The sequence below is a fragment of the Mugil cephalus genome, chromosome 4 (genome assembly GCF_022458985.1).
Source record: "Mugil cephalus isolate CIBA_MC_2020 chromosome 4, CIBA_Mcephalus_1.1, whole genome shotgun sequence".
Classification (NCBI taxonomy): domain Eukaryota; kingdom Metazoa; phylum Chordata; class Actinopteri; order Mugiliformes; family Mugilidae; genus Mugil; species Mugil cephalus.
In genome coordinates, this window is record NC_061773.1 from 20,285,969 (window position 1) to 20,309,080 (window position 23,112).

General features: G+C 42.3%; 1 protein-coding gene across 2 annotated transcripts in view; it reads right to left on the minus strand.

Annotated features, from left to right (window-relative positions):
• Positions 1-9,546: 9,546 nt before the first annotated feature.
• Positions 9,547-23,112, minus strand: part of cdh4 (cadherin 4, type 1, R-cadherin (retinal)) — a 186,949-nt gene continuing 173,383 nt past the window's right edge. The window contains exons 12-17 of one of the 2 annotated variants that reach the window (XM_047584061.1): positions 20,948-21,090; positions 16,938-17,174; positions 15,895-16,128; positions 15,624-15,763; positions 11,839-12,003; positions 9,547-11,581 (exon numbers count right to left, since the gene is read on the minus strand). In XM_047584061.1, coding sequence (XP_047440017.1) covers positions 11,375-11,581; positions 11,839-12,003; positions 15,624-15,763; positions 15,895-16,128; positions 16,938-17,174; positions 20,948-21,090 — 1,126 coding nt within the window. In that variant the 3' untranslated portion in view covers positions 9,547-11,374. Of the gene's footprint in view, positions 11,582-11,838; positions 12,004-15,623; positions 15,764-15,894; positions 16,129-16,937; positions 17,175-20,938; positions 21,091-23,112 lie in introns of both variants that reach the window. The other variant, XM_047584060.1, reaches the window with a different exon arrangement.

Here is a 23,112-nt window from a genome sequence, read left to right on the forward strand (position 1 = left end):
CTGGTTTGGTTGAAGAAACTTCAGTTGGGTTATTATTGCATCTTTGTGTTCAGTTGTATCTCACTAGGGGGCAGCATTGCATTATTTGAACATCTGGATGCGAGGCGCGTCTGGCACAGAGGACTCTGAGTGAGGCTTTGTACGTGAATGAGCTGAATGCCTTTAATTCCTTCTTACTCTACCTGCTCACAGATAATTCTACTTAATCCTGTAGCATCTGTAAAGCCACATGTAATACACAGTGTGTCTCCCCTGGGTCTATGCAGGCAGCTATTGAGCACGGCACTCAGCTCTTAACCCAAACGCACATACACACACAGTCTGCTACCAGTCTGTCTGCTCCTTTGTTGGTCTGTATTGTCGAGTCCTCTCCATTATCGGCCCACACACGATGCACTGGCAACAGCTGCCACATCAGCTGCTAACATTCACCATAAACCAAGGGCTGGAAATGATTAGGCCATTCTGCCACTGGACGTTAGCCTCATGTTACAATGATTAGGAGCAGCTTTTGAATCTGTGCCAACCAAAGAGGAACAATTACAGTGCTGACGAGCCAACGTTTCATTTCTTACAATGAAAGTGCACATTTGGAGCCACTAGGTGGCAGTATCTCATTTTCACCTTTATGTGAGATTCTGGTGTATCAGACACGGAGTCAGACTACATTTTCGTGATGCTTAATGTCCTGGTTATATTTGGCTGACTCTAACGTTTATATGTTCACGTTTTCTTCTGATCAACACCCACAGGACAGACTATTACATTGACCTTTCAGTGACTCCCATGTTAGATAGCGCTTTGCAAAGAAAAAAAAAAGGAAAAGCACTCTGTCGTTACTAATATAAAAGCATTGTGCTGCTGCATGAAGCCACACACGAAAAAAAACGGGCTTTTAGCCATGAGTACAGAACCAGCATGGCCCGACAGTCTCTCATGGCGTCTCGGTGATTCAGGTAAGGCCTCGCCCCTTGTGCCTCAGCCCAATCCAATATTTTTCCTGGTAATCCCCCTTCCACTCCTCAACACTGCTGCTCTTTCAGAGTTAAGTCCACATAAGCTCCCACTTGAGTGCCAGAGGCAGAGCAACAACACGGATGGCGCGGTTGCCTAGCGACGTCTCAGTCACTGCACCTGAGGGTGTTGGGTAAACACCGTAATCCTGCCAAAGGGAAGAGGAGAGAAGTGACATCACTGTTTCGTTTCGTGACATTTATTATAGGAGGCTGTTATTAATTTCCTACATTCGTTGTTGTCATTTCCGCTTTCGCACCAGAGAGAAATTAGACAAGAAATTAAAACTTGAGTTTGTGTCTGTGTGTGTGTGCAGGCCTTTGCATCAGGACTGTGCGTGTTTAACTGTTTATCTATACTTAGCTATGGGTGCTTTTGTCATATTCCGTGATGGGATTTGACTAATCTGATAGTTCTTCTCAGCAGGGTGTTACTCTTGCACTTTCATGATAAGTCTCTGGTCTAAAATATCTTTGCCTGTTTACGCTCAGAGAGGGGCTCAGTTTTAATGACGGTTAGAGGCTGATGAAAGGGCCCCCAGTCACTGTTAACAACATGAAGTGGAAGGTTACGAAATTCTTTATTAAGGTAAAACCCCTATAGCTGCACTAAGAGGGTCCTGGCATTTCCTACTTTGCCAACCAATGAATTCTAAATTCCATTGGTATTCTCTGTGCATTCATGCTGTGAGACAAATGCAACAGTAAAAGTCAGTTAATCAGTTTGATCCTTTTCACTGCCTCCTTACATAATTAAGGTTTCAGCTTATGAATGAAGCTCCCTCCAAGGATGGACACGAGGATGTGAATTGGATGAACTGATGTGGCACAGTGCGATTCAATCACTGCACTTTATCATCCCTTAAGATCCAAGGATTCGGTAGTCTATACCGCTTTTATTCTTAAACGAAAAAGAGGGATGTTCGGCACCGCCTAAGAAGTCAAACCGTGGAACGCAACATGCAGCAACAGTTCATGAGTTTTCGCTTCCTCGTGACACTGTTTCCTGTGCCCTTGTCCCAAGCAGGTTAATGCTGACTTTAGGACTCTTTTGTTATGGGGTCCCCCGGGGCAGTCCGCTTTGGCCTGTAGATACTATAATAAGGCCGGTGTTTATGACCGCTGCTGGAATGGGTTTGTAAGCGTGGCTGAACCTGTGAGGTATTGACGCAGGGGTTAATAGCCTGTTGCCCTCTTTAATGGAGCTGAATCAGGCCAAGCAGCGGGCAGTGTCAGCCCACAGGAGGAGAGCATCTCTACTTACAAAGTCATCATCTCCTATGTGAAGTGGGGCAAACACCAAAATGTTGGGTGCACCTACCTGTGGTTGATACGGACAAATGTGGGACATACGTTACTACAAGGTTTTATATCCACTTTATTGTGCAGAGATCATATTGTGATGCTATTTAAGAGTATTTCACAAATGGCTTTACAGTAAATGTAAAAATGTACTCTCCAGTTTTTTTGTCAGGACATAGTGGTGGACTTATTTTGGAAGAAAAATATCAGGAAGTCTAACCTAAGTGACTACAGTTACACTGGTTGCATTGTTACCATGTGCTGGGACACTGCAGACTAAATGCTAACTATTAAGAAAACATTTAACATGACCACGGTCTCAGTTTAGTGTTTTAGGATGCTAACATCAGCTAATGGAACTTTTTCACTGTCACACTATAGTAACCATCAATGTATTAATGGCTCACCTCCATTAAGGGTCCCAGTAGGCCGTGACCATTGACAAGCATGCACAGTAGCATGGCCTCCCCTATACAGCCATCATTAAAAGACCTATGTGTTACGACCCAGCTCTGTTAGGGGTGAGGGAAGCAACATTAAAACAGATGGAATTAGCTTTTTTTTTTTTCTTTAAGGTGTATTGTGAAATGATTAAAGTCCAACACAAAGCATAGGTCTAAGGCCGGACAAGGGGTGTTAAATAACCCAAGAAAATTACAAAATGAAGCTAAACGTATAAACCTTGCTAAAAATGAAATCTCAAAATCAAAACGCATTGTTAAACAACACCCCAATCTTTAATATGACTAAAGAAACAAAAGACAGCCAGAGCGAACCAAAAGGTGTATGAGTGTAGTTGTTAGGTAACAAAACAAAATGCCTAATTTCACTAACTAAATATTTCAGCGCTAACAATAGGCACAAGTCAAAATACACGCTTGGGCAAAACAGTGTCGGTCAAACTGTAGGAGATCTTCCAGTCCTTCAAGGGACGTGGCGATGAGTCTCCACAGGGAAATCTGAACACCTGGGAACTGACAGTATATGACAACCAAAGATTTCTGGTGTGAAAAATGTGTCTTAGCTTTAAAGAGAAAGTTGATACAGCTGGGAACAAACAGAAGTAAAAATGGTCACAAATGGTCTGTAGAATTATCCATTTATATCTGTTCCAAACTTAATGACAAACCATTCATTATTCATACATAATAAAACATTCATATTTCAGTTTGGATCAAATGCTGCCTTTAAATGGAAGTCTGAGATCGTGGTTATGTCAGTGGAAACCACAAACTGCTTGGATTTCAAGAGGAAACATGAGCCACACGTCATGAGAACACTGCTCCTAAGTAACTATTGACGTCTAGGAGCTACCAAGGCTGACATTTAGCAAGCTAATGACGGGGAAAGCTAATGATGGAAAACGCACGCCTATCAGATATATTACAAAATTATAAGGATATGTGTACGGGAAGGATGAGATGTTACAATCCCTTGTGCCAAGAGCCGAGGCAAAACACATTTAGAAGCCCAGTCCAACTGAAAAACCAACCAACAGATTAGCAGTCAGCTACCAGCTAGCAACCAACGAGAAGAGACCAGCTAACTAGCACATAACCCTAACTAATACTGCCATGGTGGAAATGGTCCAATTTTGCTAATGAATATGGAACATTAAAAGGAAACTGTGCAAATTGTGAATCCTTAATAAATAAAAGATTTGTAGATGACTCTGAGGTACTTTCTGGCCAAAACATTTCCTTCACCTTCAAGCCCTCCAATGAGACATAACTGAATTCTAAATAGAAAAATTTTCTCTGATTAATTAAGTGTTTTGTTTAAGAACTCAGAATCAGATTATTCGTTGTGCACGTTGTGCCAGATAGTTCAACATTCCTTCTGTTGTGGCCCTCAGATATCATGATTGCATATACAAGACTAATTCTGTTACACACATGTGGCGATCAATTATTTATTTACACTAATGATGCTACTGTACATTCATTATTCATGGTAAGCTCTGGTCTTTTTCGAGTGATGCTGACAGAGGGAAATGGAGGGACAGATGGGAATGGAAGCTTGACTGTACCCTGAAGGACACCAGAGACAGACTCGCAAAGGAGTCATCTCCTACCATTTAGAGATGCAGCCAGCATCCCGGGGAAGGCACTTAACCTGTGGCTGAGGTGAAGAATTACATCCTGTTGATTAGAACAGCTGCTCTGCTTGAGGATGCAGCTCAGATTTCCCACCGCACTCTAGCATGTAATCACACCGAGAAGTTGGTCTCTACAGAGCTACTCAGCGTCAGCATCGGGGTGCCAACAAATAACACAAAGGAGGCCCCGTGATGCATCATTCATGGTGATCGTACTCCAGGTGTTGCTGATTAGGATAAGTATGTTTGGTCAGTTGTTCAAAGATTCCCAGTGTTTGGGACAAAGTTCCTGATTGGATTAACGTTTCATGAGTTTATTTACAATATCATGTTCTTCCAACATGTAGGAACTATGCATATGTGGTACTGTAATGTTTTAGTATTACGGCTAAACAAAAAGTTGACACACTGTATTTTTATTGTTTAAAAAATTAAGTTTTTAAGTCTCAACCCAGATTGACCTCAGAGCAACAGAAATATTTCATGAGTTTGTTATCAATGGGTTTTGCGGGCTTGTTACTGATGTGATCTGAAGTTAATGAAGGAGTGCATCCTTTTGTCCAATGGTGCTGCAAAAAGCACTCAAGTATCCCAAATAGGCTGAAAGCATTTACCCAACCTTGCAAAATGTCATGAATCACAGACACATTTACTCCTAAGAAGCTCAGTTGATTTCCTCAAAGAGACAGAAAATAAAGTAGTCCCATTGTGCTGGAATAATCGTACCTGACCTCATGACACAAGGCTGAGCCAGAAGGCTCGACTTAGGCATAATGGTGCTAAATGCTACCCATGATGTGCTTGAGGGCTGGCGTTTAGCCGAGGAAATATTTGGCATGAGTGTTATCTTAGCATGTTTTTGCAAAAAGCACATGGGCACACATTCAGATTTCACCGATATAATCACAGCTCAAAGTGAGTGGTGCATGAATTTCCACCCAACAACCGTAAAGACATTTAAACCAAAGTTGTCAACCCCATTATGGCGCAATATTAAAAGTCAGGCCAAGTCACGCTAAATTGAGTCCCATTTTATTCATATATATAACAACACAAATTGTTTCAAGACTCTGTACACAACCCTTCAGAAACTCTGATGTTCCCCAAGGGCAAACACTAAAGTGATGATGATAAGAAAAACTCTCGTTTTATAGAATCCAGCTCACATGGCGTACCAGTCTGCCTGAGGCCTGCCAGGTAGAGACCATTAACGTGCTGGTGACCACGAATACGTATGCATGGTCCTGGTAATTTGCATAGCTGCACATACTGACACTTGGGCGAGGTCAAACTATCTCCTCCAGCAGGCAGGTAAGTAGTTGTTAACAGACACTAGTCTTGTGAGTTGCTGCTGAGGAACATCCATAGATGTGTCAGTTTACACCCTAACTCCCCAAAAGTATTTTAGAACTAAAGAAGGACTCTATTGTCCTTAGTCCTATGTCTTCATGTAGCTCCATGGTCCTAGATGAATGTCCTCTCATCTTACTACATCCCGCACCTGTTGTATATGGTTGAAATAATAATAAAAAACCTCTTTGACCTTTAAAAAGAATCTACTTGGATGAGTTGCCTTTGACTGACTACTTTCATGTGCATTGAACCTGGGCTTTTTTCTGCAGTGGGCAGGACATCTACTTATTGCAGAACTACTCCACGACTGTCCATCAAGGCTTTCAGAGCATTTAGTTGCCTGATATCTGAAAACAAAGACTCTCACATCCGCACTCAAAACACATGTATTTAAAAGAGCTTACTCCATTGAACCCATTTTTCCCTTTTATTGCATTTTATGTAGTTTTTCAATGTTGTTTTATTCCTATGGTGTTTTATGCGTTGCTTTTTTTTTTTGTAAGGTGGCCTTGGTCCTTTAAAGGGCACCCGCAAATAAGATTAATTGTTCTTCTACTTATTATTGTTATCATTATTATTACACTATATTCCCCAGTTTTCAACGGCATTTGCACAAATATAGTCAATGGTAGAAATATAATGAAGGAGGTGACCTCAAATCTATTGCTCTGAAACATAAGAAGTATGCGCACGTAGTTACTTTGTATCATCATCACAGTGGTGGTACAAAGCAGTACTTTAGGCATGACACAAAAGTTCCTTTACAGCGGCACTAAACAAGGCAATCAGGATTTACGGGAGATGCTCTTTTCAAATTCTGTTTGAGCACTGTCTGATAAGTGAACCCTGTCTTGGTAATACCAGGGTGCCCTCACTTGATCAGTCATCCATATCATAAATGGCTTGCTGTTAAACAGTAGACATTCTCTCACCCCACTTAGAGCAGGAACATCAAATTTATTCTGCTGCTTTGATCTCGTTCTAGACGGAGTCCTGAAATAGCAGGAGGCTCACAGTGGTGTCAGCAGAAAAACAGCCAGCAGAGCCTGAACATCCTGGGCGGTACTTCTGCTGAATAACAACATCAACTCGAAAGCGTGAACGGTTGATCGTGTAGCCGGCATCAGAACTAACATTCGTTGGTGTTTTTCAGATTGGACTATTCCCGGCGTCAGCCCAGGAGACTCACTAGCTATATGGGGAGGAAATGAAAAGAGTAAGGCTTGGACATGTTTGAAGAAGAGAACTTTATTTACAACACACAAGGCACTGGCTGCAAGCCAGCAGCAGAGCTCTCGGTCTATTTACGCCATTTATCAAGGGGGCAACTGGAGTTTGCTTTCTTCTTTCACTTTGCTATCTGCCACAGGGAACCCTAGTGAACTTCAGCTAAGCCCATCAAAGAGCCCTTCCCTCAAGTTAATCTCCTTATCTGCAGAATGACTACGACCAAGACGACTTTTTACTAGTATGATTATTATTTCAGAGCAGGGGAGTCGGCCGCTGATGGCTCTCCTATTAACACAGGTCCATATTTCTGGCTCCATAGGAGAATTCATTATTGTTCTGCAGCAAAGGTTAACTGATGTTTATTACTGAATGTTCTCATTACTGGAATGCTCAGGGAATCAAGGCACCTCTCATTAACCCTTTATGGGGCGAGGAACCAAATACGGTAACTTCCACGCACGTTTTTAAATTGCGTCCCGGTGCCTCTCAGTGAGGTTTAGAAACATGTGGTTTTCACCCAGCCAATCAGAGAAGATCACATTCACTAATCTTGATTTTCTCTGTGAAAATGAAAAAATCTGAAAAATTCCACAAAGGTAAAAATGTCCTCTCATGCCCTTCAACATAGGTATTCAACAGGGAGTCTGTGGAGGTACTGCGGGGGTGGGGGTGGGGGGGTGAGGGGGGGGGTCGCAAAATCTTTGGTTGATTAGACATTTTCTATATATATTTTTTAATTTTCCCCCACAAATTTAACATATTGAGTCCCCAGGTGAAATCCCATGTATGTATGCTAACATCAGGTATGTTTATGTTCACAGCCACTGCACGTTTGAAATAAAAAAAATTTAAAAAATTAATATTTGACCTATTCATTATTCGAATAGTTTAATATTGAATGCAAAATGATGATAATAATGTATTTTTATGAACAGCCCAGAATTTCCAAGCGGTAAACGGTTAACTAGTCCGGTGTGTTCCATCCGTCCTACTCACCTCTTCTAGTTTCCTTCCCCTCTTAATCACTCAGTCCTCTAATTTCTGGACACAGCGGACAACACAGCAGCATTCCCTCATACTTTCTCACTTTCTTTCTTTCTTTTTTTTTTCAAAACCACTTTCTAAATGTTATGAATTGTTCCTGCTGTGCTTGAATCTCACTTTCTTCCACCCCCCTCTCCCCACTGCTGACCCTCTCCTTCATTCTACTAATCACCTCTCCACATGGCCTACCTGCATCTTGCCTCTGCCTCATTTTTCTCCCCCTCTGCTTCTCCTTGCCTCTCTGCTTCCTCTCTGGGTGTCTCATTAAAGGCGGTCTATCTAATGAGATTACGCCGTGGGGATTAATGGTGTGGCTAATTGATAGACACACAGCCGGAGGGGATTAAATCCCTTTAAGTCCCTAGTGGGTTTTTTTGGCGCTTCAGCTGACTAATTGAAATCACAGGAATGGACACATATACTTCCTGACCCCACACACGGCTCTAACAATCCTTCGTCTTTGACGCAACAAAAGGACCAATGGTGGGTGTTTTTTTTTTGTTTGTTTGTTTGTATTTTTCTCATGAAGCTTTATCCAACAATAGGCTCAAATATTAAGTGCATAATGCCCCATGGAGTTTGTTCCGCTTCTTACCCTAATAATACATTATTCCACAAATAAAAGAAGGTGGAACCATTAAGAATGAAAGTATAAACCAAAGGTGTCAGATAATTGCAGAATTTGAACACCTTTACAGCATATTTCTTAAAAAAAATTAAAATAATACTCTGAGTTGTCATCAGCCATTTCAACATATGTGCGGTAAACGCAATCACATCTATCTATCTATAAACTGAATTTAGCCACACCAGCTTGAGTTAAAGCATCCCACCAGTCTCCGTAAATATCATTAAGTGGATTATGAGCTCAATAATAATAATTAACAATAGATGAACAGATTAATAATACTCTGTTAGGTTGAGGCAACAAAAACAAACATTATCATCATTTAGGTGAGACAATAAGTTAGGATTAGGTAAAAAAATAAACTATGCTTGGGTCTCAAATTCAGGCAAATAAAGACTGGGTAAGTCTGGATAAGAGAACATTAGGTTAGGTTTAAGTAAGAAAAAAAGCTTGATTAGATGTAGAAGGTAAGGTTTGAATTAAAATACTGTATCAAATATGTGGGGCAGACACGTAATAATTTGAAATTATTTTCAGTTTGTCTTTTTTTTCTTAAAAAATAGAAAAAAATGTAGAAACAAGCCAACCCTTCATTAGATTTCATGATCATTTTGAAAAAAACAAAAAACAAAAAGAAACAAACGCCGCAGCATTGTTTTTTCATATTACAATTATAGGCGCCGATGTCAGAAATGTTCTTCTTCAACACACGGCAGCTTTAGTCTAGGCTAATGTACAGACACAAAGCCCTGTTAAAGAGGATTTTAGATCACATAATTAGTCAATGCTTTGAGTATATTTGAAAAGTGGAACAAATCACGTAATTCAGTGTGTGCTTGAAGATAATATGTGGAGGGGTTGTTAAAAAAGATGGCACATTTTCAAAACATGTGTTGTTTATTTTGTAAAGCACACAGCCAGTATCTAGATGAATGAATAAAAGAATTTCTAGTACACTGAATAATAGAACAATTATCAGCAGGCATGGCTAATGAACCTCCCACTGTCCCAAGGCCAGAGGCCAACAGAGGGAACACGTCTGTCAGAGACAATACAGACTCAAAGGGGAAGGTGTGTTTTCATATATAAAAGGAGTATAACAAAGCACTTTTATTTTTTTTTCAAATAAAAAAAAGAGCAAAACTTAAAACTAAAAATGTATAAGCAGGCATCTTTAAAATGGAATAATAATCTTCAACAGAAGGCAAACATAAATATCCACATATTAAAAATGAATGAGCCAAAAATTCCCTAAAGCCCAGTGTAGAGCTAAAGAGAAAGAGCAGCAACTTTTATGTCATCAATAATTCAAAAATATGTATCTTACAGTTTTTTATTTTCTCAGTGTCTTTATACAGAGTATATTCATATAGTTTCTGCCGACTATTTTCACATTCTCACCACATAGTAAAACATTTGAGTAAAACATTTTGGAAAAAAAAAAAAAAATCATGCACCTTGTAATAGTTTCGTTGGCCTATAAAAAACGGGAATGTTCAAGGCGACCAAAAGAAAAAAAAAAAAAAAAAAAAATTCCCTTCTCGGGTATCTTTGTTCCAAGTCATTTCCAAGTCCCGTCTTCTTACACCGTCTGACTAATCAGATCATGCCTACGTAAGCTTTACACTGTGGAGAAAGCAACACAAAACCGTACAGGGCAGGCAAGCGTCTCAACATAAAGGCTCCTAAAGCCACGAGTCCACAGAGGAAAGGCAGGCATTCTCCACTAAATTATAAAACCCCCACATGTATAAAAAACGGTGTCACACAACATCAGCGCGGCGCTGCGCTCGTGTTGACAGGTGATTCTTGTGAAAGTCAAACTGAGCCGGTCCTTGGAGAAGAGCGTTGTTCTTCCCCACAACAGCTCTCGTTGGCTTCTGTCAGGCCGCAATTCGTTGGGTTATTGTATCCGATAGTCCGCCCTGGTTGTGTCCTTTCCCTCCTGGGACTGGCTGCTGGGGTTGTTCATGTGCACCACTGTGAAAGGGAGAGGAGAGTGACAGGCGGGGCTGGTTTGAGGAGCGCAAGGGGCCGGGGGAGGGGGCGGGCGGGGAGGATGGCGGGGGTGAGAGTACGCGCCTCCACTGTACTGCACGAATGGCAACCGATCCTGAGATAGCAGGAGTCTGATACAAAAACACACCACAAAAGGCACTTTATAAAATGACAGTGCTTCTGTTCTAAGGAAATTCAAGTTGACAGAGTTAAAGAGAGTCAGAGAGCATCTTCCCAAAAAAAACATTCTCTTTCAGTGTGAGACTAAAGCAAGAGATGGTGTCGTTTTAACAATCAATCAAAGCACAAATTCACTACGCGCGTCTCTCACGACCGCCTTGATTCGTCCCCGGAGACATCCGGGTCCAGCGCGGTGAGAGCGCGACAAAAAAAAAAAAAATTAAAAATTAAAAAAAAAAAAAAAAAAGTAAAAAAAAAGAAACCAAGACATCACACTACACACTTGCCACTAAAAAATATAAAGCCAGAATACAGTTGCGTTGCAGCGGAATTCATATTTGTGGTCTGGATCGCTCTGCGTAGCACATGTAAGGGCCCGATCCTCGCACGCCTGCACCGCGTTGTTGACCCCCCCGCCTGTGGTTTATGGGAACGTCTGTCCAACCCGTCCTGCCTCTCCCGACCCACAAAACGCGCCCGCAGCCACGTCCCGCTCCACCCCGCGCCCCACCCTCCCCCGCTCCGCTCTCAGTCGTCGTCCCCCCCTCCGTAGAGGTCGGCCAGCTTCTTGAAGCGAGGGCCCCAGTCGTTGAGGTAGTCGTAATCCTGGTCCCCTGAGCTGGTGGAGTTGAGCGAGCTGACGGAGCCGGCGGTCGAGCCGCTGCCCTCGTAGTCGAACACCAGCAGGGAGTCGTAGGGCGGGGCGGTGGGGTCATTGTCGGCTGCCCTCAGACCCTGGAAGACAACAAAGACGGAGGATAAAAGACCTTCAACCCATGCTGTGAGAGACAGATATACTGTATAAATAAAGACTGGATTCAGGCAAGATAAAAAAAATAATATTTCTTCAGTGGTTTTGCTGACAGGAATAAAACTCGTGCTGCCAAAATGTGTGACTCATCATTGACGTATTTGTACTACGCTTGGAAGCTCATGAATAAGCATCAGACACTGCAAAAAGAATTCGGGAAAGATTTCAGTCTTGAACCTACGTCGTTTATGAAGTCTCCTATGTCTCCAGGGTGGGGCAGGCTGGGTCTGACCGGATACTGCGACTCGGCAATCACAGGCCTCTCATCCACCCTGCGCACTCCTGACGGCTTACTGATGATGTGGTCCAGAGACTCCGGCTGCTGCAGCTGGCTCAAGTCATAGTCCTGGACGGAGGCCATGGAGGAGAACCAGACAGAGGATTGGCAATCGTTGCGTTATCTAACCGTTTCCAACTCGTTTCTCTAAACGCAGAGTTATTCGCGGGACTTGTAATTTATTCTTTGGCCGTTTGTTTGCCACGAGGAGCTGACAGACTTGGATGTGAGTTCCAGTTAAATCTACGAGGGCTCATGACTGATCCGCTGTGAAACTCTGCTATTGTGTCTTCTAATGTTTGTTTCAGATCTTTGGTAATCTGCACTTCTGTGGACTGAGCTATGTTACAAATCCAGGCTACATAGTAGTTCTATGCAGCATGTACCACATATTGCCTTCGTAGCCCAATATTTATCTTTTATCTTTTATACTTCACTTATCAACCGATTTGCATTAAGCACTGTAATTATAAACGAGCACAGAATGCGCGTGCAGAATGTTTGGCGCAGAAAGCTCGGGCAACTACGTTTCTACGAGAAAACCAGGGAAAACACAACCTGCCAAAGACATGGCCTGCACGGTGAGGCGGCAAGAGCTCTAGACCAATCTGACAGTAAAGCTTAAATGTACAGTATAGTAGCAGCAATATTTAATTAAACAGCAGCAGCTTTCTGTGAGTAACATCAGAGCTATGGGTCACACCCGGCTGTTGGAGTGGTTACAATACGACAGAGACTTTTTACATTGACAGGAGAAAAGATGTGAGATGCCCATCAAAGTGTGACTTTGTGTGTCTACGTGTTCATTGCAGCTTGCTTTTTTTCCCCATTGTGTAGCCGATTGTGGGATATAGAATTGGGTCCATTGTTGACAACAGACTCAAAGCACACCTCGTGCTGCTTTTGAGGATGCTTTGAAATTTTTCACTTTTATGTCACTTTTACATTGTGAGACATTCAGAAAACATAAAAAAAAAAAACTGAAATAGTTCCTGGTGACACAGTTAGACCTAGAAAGCTGCCGTAGTCTGATCGAACATATCTGCTACTATACTGTACGTTATTATTTCATAATAAAAACTCCCAAGGCTTAAAGTTTACTGTCAGATTGCTCAGGAGCTCTTGCCATGTTCATTCTGGTTTCCTCGGAAACTGGAAGTGCAAATTGCTGATATTTACATGCAAAATAATCCAGACCAACTTTGTGCGTGTTTATATTTACTGCAAATCTTTTCGATTCTAAACTAAGGACGATAAGAAACAGATGAAATGGTCATTTTTTTGGCGTTTTAAATGTAAAGTGTAAAAAGGAATGCTGAGCTGTAAATGTAAACAGAGCAGGTAGTTGAGTTCTATTTGCCGCTCTCCTGTAGATGATAAATAAATGAGCATAATAAATCCTCATATACTAGTTGTTTCAGATTGAAAATAGGCTTCTACTAACTGAAGCCGTGCGACGCTAGTGCGTTTAAATCCTTGTTTTCAATGAACGTGGGTCTCGGAAACTAGCGTGTAAGGGTTAAAAAAGATATAATTATAGATTTCTGAATAAAATTAAAGATGCTGGAGTTGAAAGTTTTCACGTGTCAGACCACAAGAAACGGAGTCATCATGTTGAGGAGCGGTGCACGGTCGACTGTCGAACTCAAACCAAGCAGCATTTCTAACAGCGTCACCATGAAAAGCCTCGCTGACATTTGGAAAAGTGTATTTCGTTCTCCACGGAGTTTATCTGCAGTCCTAATCCTGTCCACAATGAATTTTTTACGACTGAGGTACATGGACTAATCTCCTGTGTTCTCCCACTTTCATTGATTTTTCTCTTACTTAGACGAACACCCCATTTGTTGACCTTTGGAAAAAGTAAGAAGCATAGTGATGTGAAACTGAAGTTGTAAGAGAATATTAATGTTGTGCTCAGAAAAGGCACAAGCGCACGGGAGGCGTCGGCAGGTCATGTGTGCTCTTCTACGCTGTTCCTGTTCCATAGTGGCAACGCTGCCTCTGAAGAACAGGATGAAGATCTTTATTGAGAGGATGGTCTATAATTAGTGTGAGTCCTGACTCTTTAGAAGATCATCTTTGAGGAAAGAACCAGAAGATCTTCTACAGTTTTAAAGTTAAAAGTTTTATTAGTTTTTTGAGTGGCGGATGAAAAGATGCTCCAAAGACCAATGTTTGAATATGTTTGGATCTCGACACTTTTCAGCTGTTTAACCTCCTGAGACCTGAGCTTCAGTTTGGTATGCATTTTTAATTTCTCCAATGTATTTGGGATTGGCAGGACCTAAGAAGTATAAAACTATGCATCATCTTTGAACAAGAAGAAGTTTTTGAAAAAAAAAAATGTCCTCATATGTGGACACCGGGCTTATTTCACTATATAAAACAACAAAGTCGCCAGTGTGTAGCAAATTATAAAACTACTTATTTCGAATCCTGAACATTGCTGACTGAGCAAAAACAGGATTACAAACAATGAAGTCCCAATGTCCTCAAACAAGTACTTGCTAATTAGTGGCCTTGTAGCTCGTTACTGTTGATACAGTTTGATAGATTTACGAGTCATATCAAACTATAAAAGTTAATAAGCTTAAATAAACAAGTTTCAGTCATAACATCTGATGAGGTTTTGGTCCTTGTCCACTTTTGTCCCGTGATCGGCTGCAGAACGAATCAGCTCGCTATCGTGTTCTTACCCCGACTAGGGTGTTGACCCTTGGCTACCACTAGGTGGCAGACTAAAGCGTCCGCTTAAGGTTTAAACATTTTTAAATGAATGTCTCAGGAGCTTAACAAAACACCTTCAAATTGTAACTATATAATGAACATGGGCTTAAAGTGCAGGCTCTCAGCTTTAATTTCTTTCAGTATTCACATCCGAGCTGGGAAAAAGGTGTAGGCATTACAGCTATTTCGCACAGCTCTCTATTTTCAGGGGCTCAGATGTGATTGAACAATTCACTCAAAAGTCATTTAATGGCCAAATGAGGGATTTCTTCATCAATTAAGCAGATGAAAGGTGCAGAGTCGATTCTAGGTGTGACATTTGCGTTGGAAAAGGTTACTGTGAAATCGCAAATGTGATGAACTCGCTCCCGCTCCTTAGGTCTCTCCATCATAGCAGGGACAAACCTGAGGGTCTAAGCCCACACTCATTATGTGAGTATTCTTTGGTCTAAAATAGCCTAAATTGTGCCAGTGTCCGTGCATGGACATATCGCGCATGGACATACTTGTATAATATCTTTTCTATATAAAAAAAAATGCTAAACATTTGCTGGTTCTAGCCGCTCAATGCAAAGATTTGCAAAGTGTTTCTTCCTCATCATAAAAGAACATGCTGATGATTGGATTCATGGTCAAAGAAAACAAGACGTCTGTTAAAAAATGTACCGTGACAGTCTTTTCATAAATATATGTAACTAATAACATACCCACAAGTATATAACATAAATCAGTTAATTAAGAACCTAATCAGTTTCTTCAATAAATTGCGTAGCTGCATAATTAAATGATCATTTTAATTGTGTTTTTCTCGTGTCTCCTTAGCGTCCTTTAAGAAGTAATAAAATCCTCTAATTAAATTTAATATGCTCCTGACACTAAACAGCAACTTTAAGCGTAAAGATGAACATTTGCGTTTCATTGCTTCAAGATGAATTTCGCAGATTAGGTTGACTCCGTACCTGGTCCTCCTCTCCTCCTCCTTCCTCATCGTACTTGAGGATGTTGTCTCTGACGTCGTCCTCGGGGTCGATCAGCAGGGGCTTCGCCTGCCGCTCCTTCTCTCTGCGCTTCATCCACACTACAAACAGCAGCACCATGCCTGTCAAAAGCAAAGGCAACATTCATTTCAAAAATTTTTTTATTTTTTTTTGGGGGGGTTTTTGTCACACTGATGCGAGGAGCCGACAGAGCTCAGGCTCAGTCTGGCTTCCACATCCACATTGCACTCACTGAGGAGTATTATGATGCAGATGAGTATGGCGATGATTGCCCCGGTGCCGAGGCCAGCTGCTGCTACGGCCCCCGTGGCGCTGCAGTCCCCGTTGTCGTCGCAGGGACACACTTTGACCCTGATCAGGGAGCGGTTGGAGAGAGGAGGGTTCCCCGAGTCGGACACGGTGACGGGGATCTCGTACACGCCCGCCTCCAGGTAAGGAATCCTTAGCCTCAGCTGAGCGTAGTCACCTAAATGTAAATGACATAAAGGTTGTCAAAGATGGAGGGAAAACAGCACAAAGACATAAAGGAGGGGGAGGAGGAGGAGGAGGAAGATACGAAGAAGGGGAAAATGAGATTAGACAGTGTACTGCAGAGAAATTACGTTTTGTTTACTGCGGGATGTTGTGTTGTAATGTGTGTAGATATGCTTGAATGACATACCTAATCAAAGCTACAACCAAACAAACTGCGCAGAAATCATTCTGACATGTATGTATGTATATATATATATATATATATATATACATACATACACACATATATATATGTGTATATAGATATATATACACACATATATATATGTACACACATAAAACAACACAACGTGCAACCTTCAGCATCTATCACTCAGTCAAGCTAAGACAAGAGCCCGGTGGGAGAAGAATCCAGGTATGTGATCAGATTTGTCCTCAAGACAACTGCTGTGATACATCCATCTGAGAGGATTGGGTGACAGATCGGCTGCTTGGGGGACAGAGAGATGAATGGGTCTCATTTGTCACAAACGATAGCTCGTACGTCAACGCTGGATGGCACCCGCGTCTCTCACTGGGAGCTCTGTGACACATTTTGTTAAACTTGGACTTCTCTCGGAGCTTACAGCAATCCCTGGTCCCCCCGATTAAGCGTTAGTGCAGAGGGGTGTCTCCCCTCATTAAGTTTATGGTTTCATTCAGTCTGGGGATGCAGTGTGGTCATCTTTCATTTCTCCTACGTTTTACATCGCAAGGGTCCATTTCCTGAGTATTAACCACAATCTATAGCGCTTTAATTACCGCTCAGCCTGGAAATGGTCCAGTTGCGACGGACGCTGGCAGGAAAGGAAGGCAGCTCGAAGACAAACGGCCCAACGTTGGGGTCGGCGTCGGCGTCCGAGGCTGTGATGTTGATCCTGGAGTTGGGGCGGGCGCGCTCGCACACCTGGGCCTCCCGCGGTATCAGGACCGGCGCGTTGTCGTTCACGTCGATCAGGTAGATCTGGAGGGTGCCCGTCCCGCTGGCTTGAGGCGACCCTGAGGGGGGAGGGCGAGAGGAAAGAGACGAGACAAAGGAGATGATGAGATTGTAACATACGGAGGAGTAAAGACAAAGTGACTGGAGATTGAGAAAGAAGCGTAGAAAGGGGGTCGCCGTGGGAGACTGCAATGAGAAAGATGAGAAAGCGCCATAATACATTTTTCTATCCGCTTCACTGTGGAGACACGAGAATGAGACAGAGGCAAAGAAAGAGTTTTGTTTACCAAGTCGCTGAGAGTGGAGGGCAAATACTGTATAGATTTGTAGTGGAGCGCCCACACAAATGAATGAAATGACACATGCGTTCTCAGCCCTCGTGTTTAGAACTGGCTGCGCCACAGAAAGGCTGAGGGGAGGATCACGTCGGAGGGAAGGGCGCTCACATAAAGACCGCCGTTATCTGCACTCCGCAAAGCCCACTGAGAAATGACTTTAAACGCTAACCCTCGACTGCATCCGGCAGCACGAGCTCATCATAACCGATTCAGGTTTTCCTATGATTGCCAGGACTGAGCCGAATCAGGCCGGGGACGCTTCTCTTTGCTGTTTTATTCACTGTTAACAGCAAAGCCGGTAATACGCATGGATTACAGCGCACAGTGTTACTGAACTGCTCTTTGGCTGACAGAGAAATACCGTCGAGCCATCTTTTCCTGTTGATTCTGAGCAGCACGGTGCTTGGAATGAAGCTCTCGTTGCTTCTCAAGTGTGCGGCTTGATTTTAAAAAAGGTAGCCCAATCCAGGAGCTGGTGGTCAAAGATTCGCAAGTTGGACAAACACCAAAACAGTGCAAACGTGATTACACTTTAGTGTGAGGTTAAGGCTCAACATAAAAATAAAAAACACCTATATCCATTTTCTACTGATTACAACGCACTCTTGGTTTAAAAATACAAAATAAGATTTTCTTAAATGCAAGGCAGCTGTGACAAAAACAAAAAAACTTACTGCATCGGGTCAGTAAACAAGAACCAAGTGTGAAACGCTGGCAGAACGTCTTCTTTGATTTAGTGACACTAGAACATCTCACGTGCACACTACACTCAAAATCAGATCAATTTTAGCTTTTCAATTATTTGGAGCCGTATGTCCCTGCAGTCATGCTGCAGGGGTTTTTCAAAGTGTCGTGATACAATAGGGATGATTAAACGCTGGCCAAGCACAACATTAAAACCACTGACAGGTTAATTAAATAACACTGAACCGTCTTGCGACAATTCAGCGTTCTTCTAGGAAACGTTTGGACCTGGCATTTGTGCGGATGTTACTTAGACATGTACCACCCACCTAGACCAGACCAGACACCAGATCTAAATAGCGAACTATGAATGGAAACGTATTCAATTATGTGTTTGTGGAGGAAACTGACCTCTTTTAAAGTGTGAGCTTGCACAATACTGTGTGTCTGCCAAAGCCTGAAGCATTTTGACTGACCCGTCTGGGTTCGTATATCTTTTAGAGTACTGCAGCTAGCATATACAGTATCTCAAAAGTCGGCCCATGTCTGGAATCCTAAAATCAGGATATTATATTTCCACACACAAACACAGAATCTGCCCATATATTTGACGTGATGAAGAAATCTTTAACAAAGAGGCTTTAAGCTTTAGGCTGTAAGTTCAGACACACACAGAAGTCTGGGTATAGAGAGCACACTGTAGGGAACTGATAAACAACAACACTCACAATCTTGCTCATTTGAAAGTGCTTGTTTTCAGTGGGATGTGGTTCTAATGACTGACGGAGACGTGCGAGCACAGTCAGAAGGATGAACTGACTCCGGTGTGACACAGAGTGCGATTTTATTTTTACCGTAATGGAAAAATCTGCAAAATGAGTCAAATGAAATCAGTGGATATATTTAAACAATTATTTTTTAATACAAGTAAAGTATAAAGTACAACTTACTTGGGTATTTCCATTTTCACTGCTTTAAACCTCCACTCTTTTACATTTCATACATGTATCATGTGGCATTTCAAATAATCAGTGATGAAATGCATGCGGCTAAATTCTCTATACATATAGTTCATTGACTAATATGGGTAGTCTATTAAAAATCGTCGTAAAGGATCACCGAATCAGTATTTTGCAGACGTGGAAGGCACTGACATTGACTCGTTTTACTGCAGTACTGCGAATTGTACTTGCGTGACGTACACAGGCAACCACCAGCTACTCATAACATAAACTGCACATGAAGAGGGTGCACGCGCTGCTCTGCTGAACAAACACTGATATATTGTGGCCTTGATATGCACTTGACAACTCCCTGCACACAAACTGTCAGCGAGCGGAGCTAAATTACCGACGCAGTGCAGCATAGAAAGAGTTTAGCCCAGTAGCTCATCAGTGGTGTATTTCAACTTTCCAGTATCTGACAGTAACTTGGTGCATCAACTATATAAAGGTCTGATGCTTCGGGCCCCAAGGCCCATCGACCGCCTTGTCGGTTATGATTGGCTGGGTGCTTTGTTGCTTCTTACGCTTCGCTTGAGTAGAATAAGTAAAGAGAATTTCAATCAAAGTGGAATATATCCCCTTGTTGACACTAGGCTCCAGAATCAATAGGCAGTCAACACTTTGAGCTTAAGTTGGTGTGCTTCAGGGCAACCGATTCCTCATTTCTCACAGGACTAAAAACACCTGGATCCCTTACACTTACGCTCAAAGCAAGCATCTCTATTCGGTGTTCTTCGGCTTCTTTATCTTTGTACACTGCAGCAGCAGCTGAGGCTGAGAGGATGTTCATTGACATATATTGCGCTTTGTTTTGTTGGCCATCAGAGGTAAGTGGGTTGGTGCAGTATACGGTGCTGTATGTGAACAGAAAGTCATTCACACTTCATCTGCACAATGGGTTATCTGGCAGAAAACACATCTATAATCAATTTTTTATTATTATTATTATTATTTTTATTAAATGCAATAACAAATATAGTAGAGCTAACTTACAGAATTGTATTGCTTCTATTGTGTTGCTCTAGCATTGTTTTGTCATCCTCCAAGTCCATACTGTTTTATTAAGTGTTGTTCTGTACACGCTGTCGCTCTTCCTGAGGATTCTTCATTTGCTTCCCCACTAAAGGTTTTCCGAGAATTTCCCTTGGCCCTATCAGTAGTCTAAGGACAGAGGCGGTTGTATGCTGCATAGATCTTAAAGCCACCTGAGGCAATTTTGTGATATTGGACTATGTAAATAGAATTGACTTGACTTCACTTGACTTGAGGGCTGTTTTCCAGTCGGTACAAGCGACTGCAAAGACTTGGCCGTCACCAAGCACTGTGCCTTACAAGTCTAATATAACACAAATCCATCTAGTAATGTGAATATGGTATATGGTTCAAATAGTGGTAAATGGGAAGCAAACACACATTCACACACATGGGCCTAGCACTTAAAGGAACTCCATTATTTTGCTCAACACTTAAGACACTTATTGACCATGTACTGGGGATCACACCAATAACTCTCTGGATCATGGACAACCTGCTCTACATATTGAGCTGCAGTGGCTGGAAGCAGGAGTCTACTACCAGCGTTCATGGATTTGTTCGGTAAAAAAAATCAAATTATTAAAATTTCTTAAAACAGATCACGGGAGCGTGAATGTCCGCATAAGATTTCATGGGAATGTGCCATTTTTTTCAGCCTGGATGAAAGTGGTAAGTAACCTGAGAGACAGTGCCGCGACTTGATGGTCAAAACAAGCCACTGTTCATCAGATCATCACAACACACACACTCATCCCGACTTACCCGACTTACCATTGTCGAATGCCAGGAACGTTGCCTCGTACACGTTGTTTTTGACATAAATGGACTCCCGGTCGAGCAGCGCCATGGTGGTGATCTGACCGTTGGTTCGGTTGATCTTCAGCCAGTTTGCTGGGTCTGATAACTTGGAGTACCTGCACACGCACAGACAGAGAGCGAGACAGACAGATCTCAGTTCATTAAATCCGAAGGCAAACGCATGCAAACATATTCCACAGCCTCCTGTTTTGTGAATGCCGGAAGAATCTTTTATTTGTTCATCCAAAATACCCATTATCGGGTTGAACGTTCATTACCATAATAAGCAATACCAGCCAAGCACCTTTGAAATATTACGGTGACATGGCGAGTGGAACATATGTTCGTGGAGCTCATCATAGCAGCAGCTCATTAGCATGAAGACCGATGAAAACCTGAACCCATATGCAGAACAGTCAAGCAGCGCTCTTAACAACTTCACTGCTCTTTGTACCCACACAGCCGCTGCACCGTCTCTCAATGCCATCTCCGGCTTGATTCGTTCTCAAAGCGGAAAGTGACAGCTGCAATTAAAGTTTATAAATCCCATTAACAACAACTAGTGGTCTTAACAATAGAGAGGATGGGGGGAAGAGCTGCAGAGGCCTAATGAGAGACGATTAATGGTGAGAAAGGAGAAGCCTCACCAGTAGGTAGATGGTCACCATGATGTGGTGAGACACACAGAAAAGAAAAGCAGAGAGGGTAAGAGAGTTCAGATGCGCGTTTCTGTCAGGGCGATATTGGAAAAACATGATGAGGGGAAACAGAGGCTTAATTAAAGGAGCGCGTCGGAGGTCGACACTAAACTAATTCCACAGAATCCTGAATTCGTACACTCAGCTGAATCAGAGAGAAAGGGAAACGCAGCGTCCTCTTCTATTTATACAGCGAGTTCGTGGAGAAAAATGGATGAAAATAAAAAGCCTTTCCAGCGAACATGTTGCCCCGCAGCGGAGATTCCGGTGTTTGTGTGGCAGAGCTAGCACTCTCGTGTCCTTCACGTACCAAGATGTCACCTCATGTTGTGCTCTTTTTTTTTTCGAGTGGCATTATGAAATGTCTTTGTTTACTTCTGAGGATTTTTCTCAAAAGAAGTGTTCCATAAGCTGTAAAACCAATATCCAGTCTGGGCTCCTGATGACCTTCTTCGAAGAATATAAAAAGAAGTTTTTTAAATCATTTACGGCTTTTTCTCACTTAAAAAAAAGAAAAAAAAATATGTTTGAAGTCTCAGGGACACCTTTTGTGAAATGTGGTTAAATAGAACAATTTTTTTTATATATATATTTTTTTATGTCTGCTTTTGCTGATATTTTTTTCTGCAATTCTCTCCCTTCCTAAACCAAAATACTGCATTTAGGATTAATGTTTTACCACTGAGAGACAAAATGGACATCTTAGGACGCATCTGAGACTAAAACTCCTCCTAAATTTGCCCTGACATTCTGACATTTCCCTGACAAATTAAAGAATATTACTTTTTTATTTTCCTCCCGAGGATCTTCCTACCTTACAGAAGTGAAACAGTCCTACAACTAAGACCTTTATCAGCGAGAAGCCCTCAAAATGACCTCACATCGCAAAAAAAAAAATATGTGCAGGACTGGTATTCAAAACCCATTCAAGAACATACAAATACACATGGATTCAATCGCGCTGCCACTTTAGTGACCTCCAACAGTAAAACCAGCTAAGCCTCACATCATCTTCCCTTTGCTTTCCTCAAGAGAGAGATAAAAGGCAAGAAACATGGAATAAACACAAGCTGGCTCCCCTCCAGTCCGCTGCTCACGCTCAGGCCTTTCAGTCACGCTCTGTGGGGGCTTGTGTGTTTGTGCCCCCGTGTCTGTTGTGTGTTTGTGGTGTGCAGGTTCAAGCCAGGTCACCTAATGGGAATACAGCAGCAGCAGAGACAGGGCTGCGGTGAGCTGAGCGTTTGTTTTGCAGGCTGCTTTGGAGAAGACAGCAGCTCTCAGCTTTGGTCCGTAGCAGACGTGGTGATTGACGGGGAAGACAGAGGCAGGGTCAGCGGGAGCGAGAAGGAGGAAGGATTGAGAGGAAAGTGAGAGTAAAAGAGGAGCTGCTACTTTCAAAGGTCACGAGAGCTCAGCCCTGTTGGTTTGCATGACATGTCT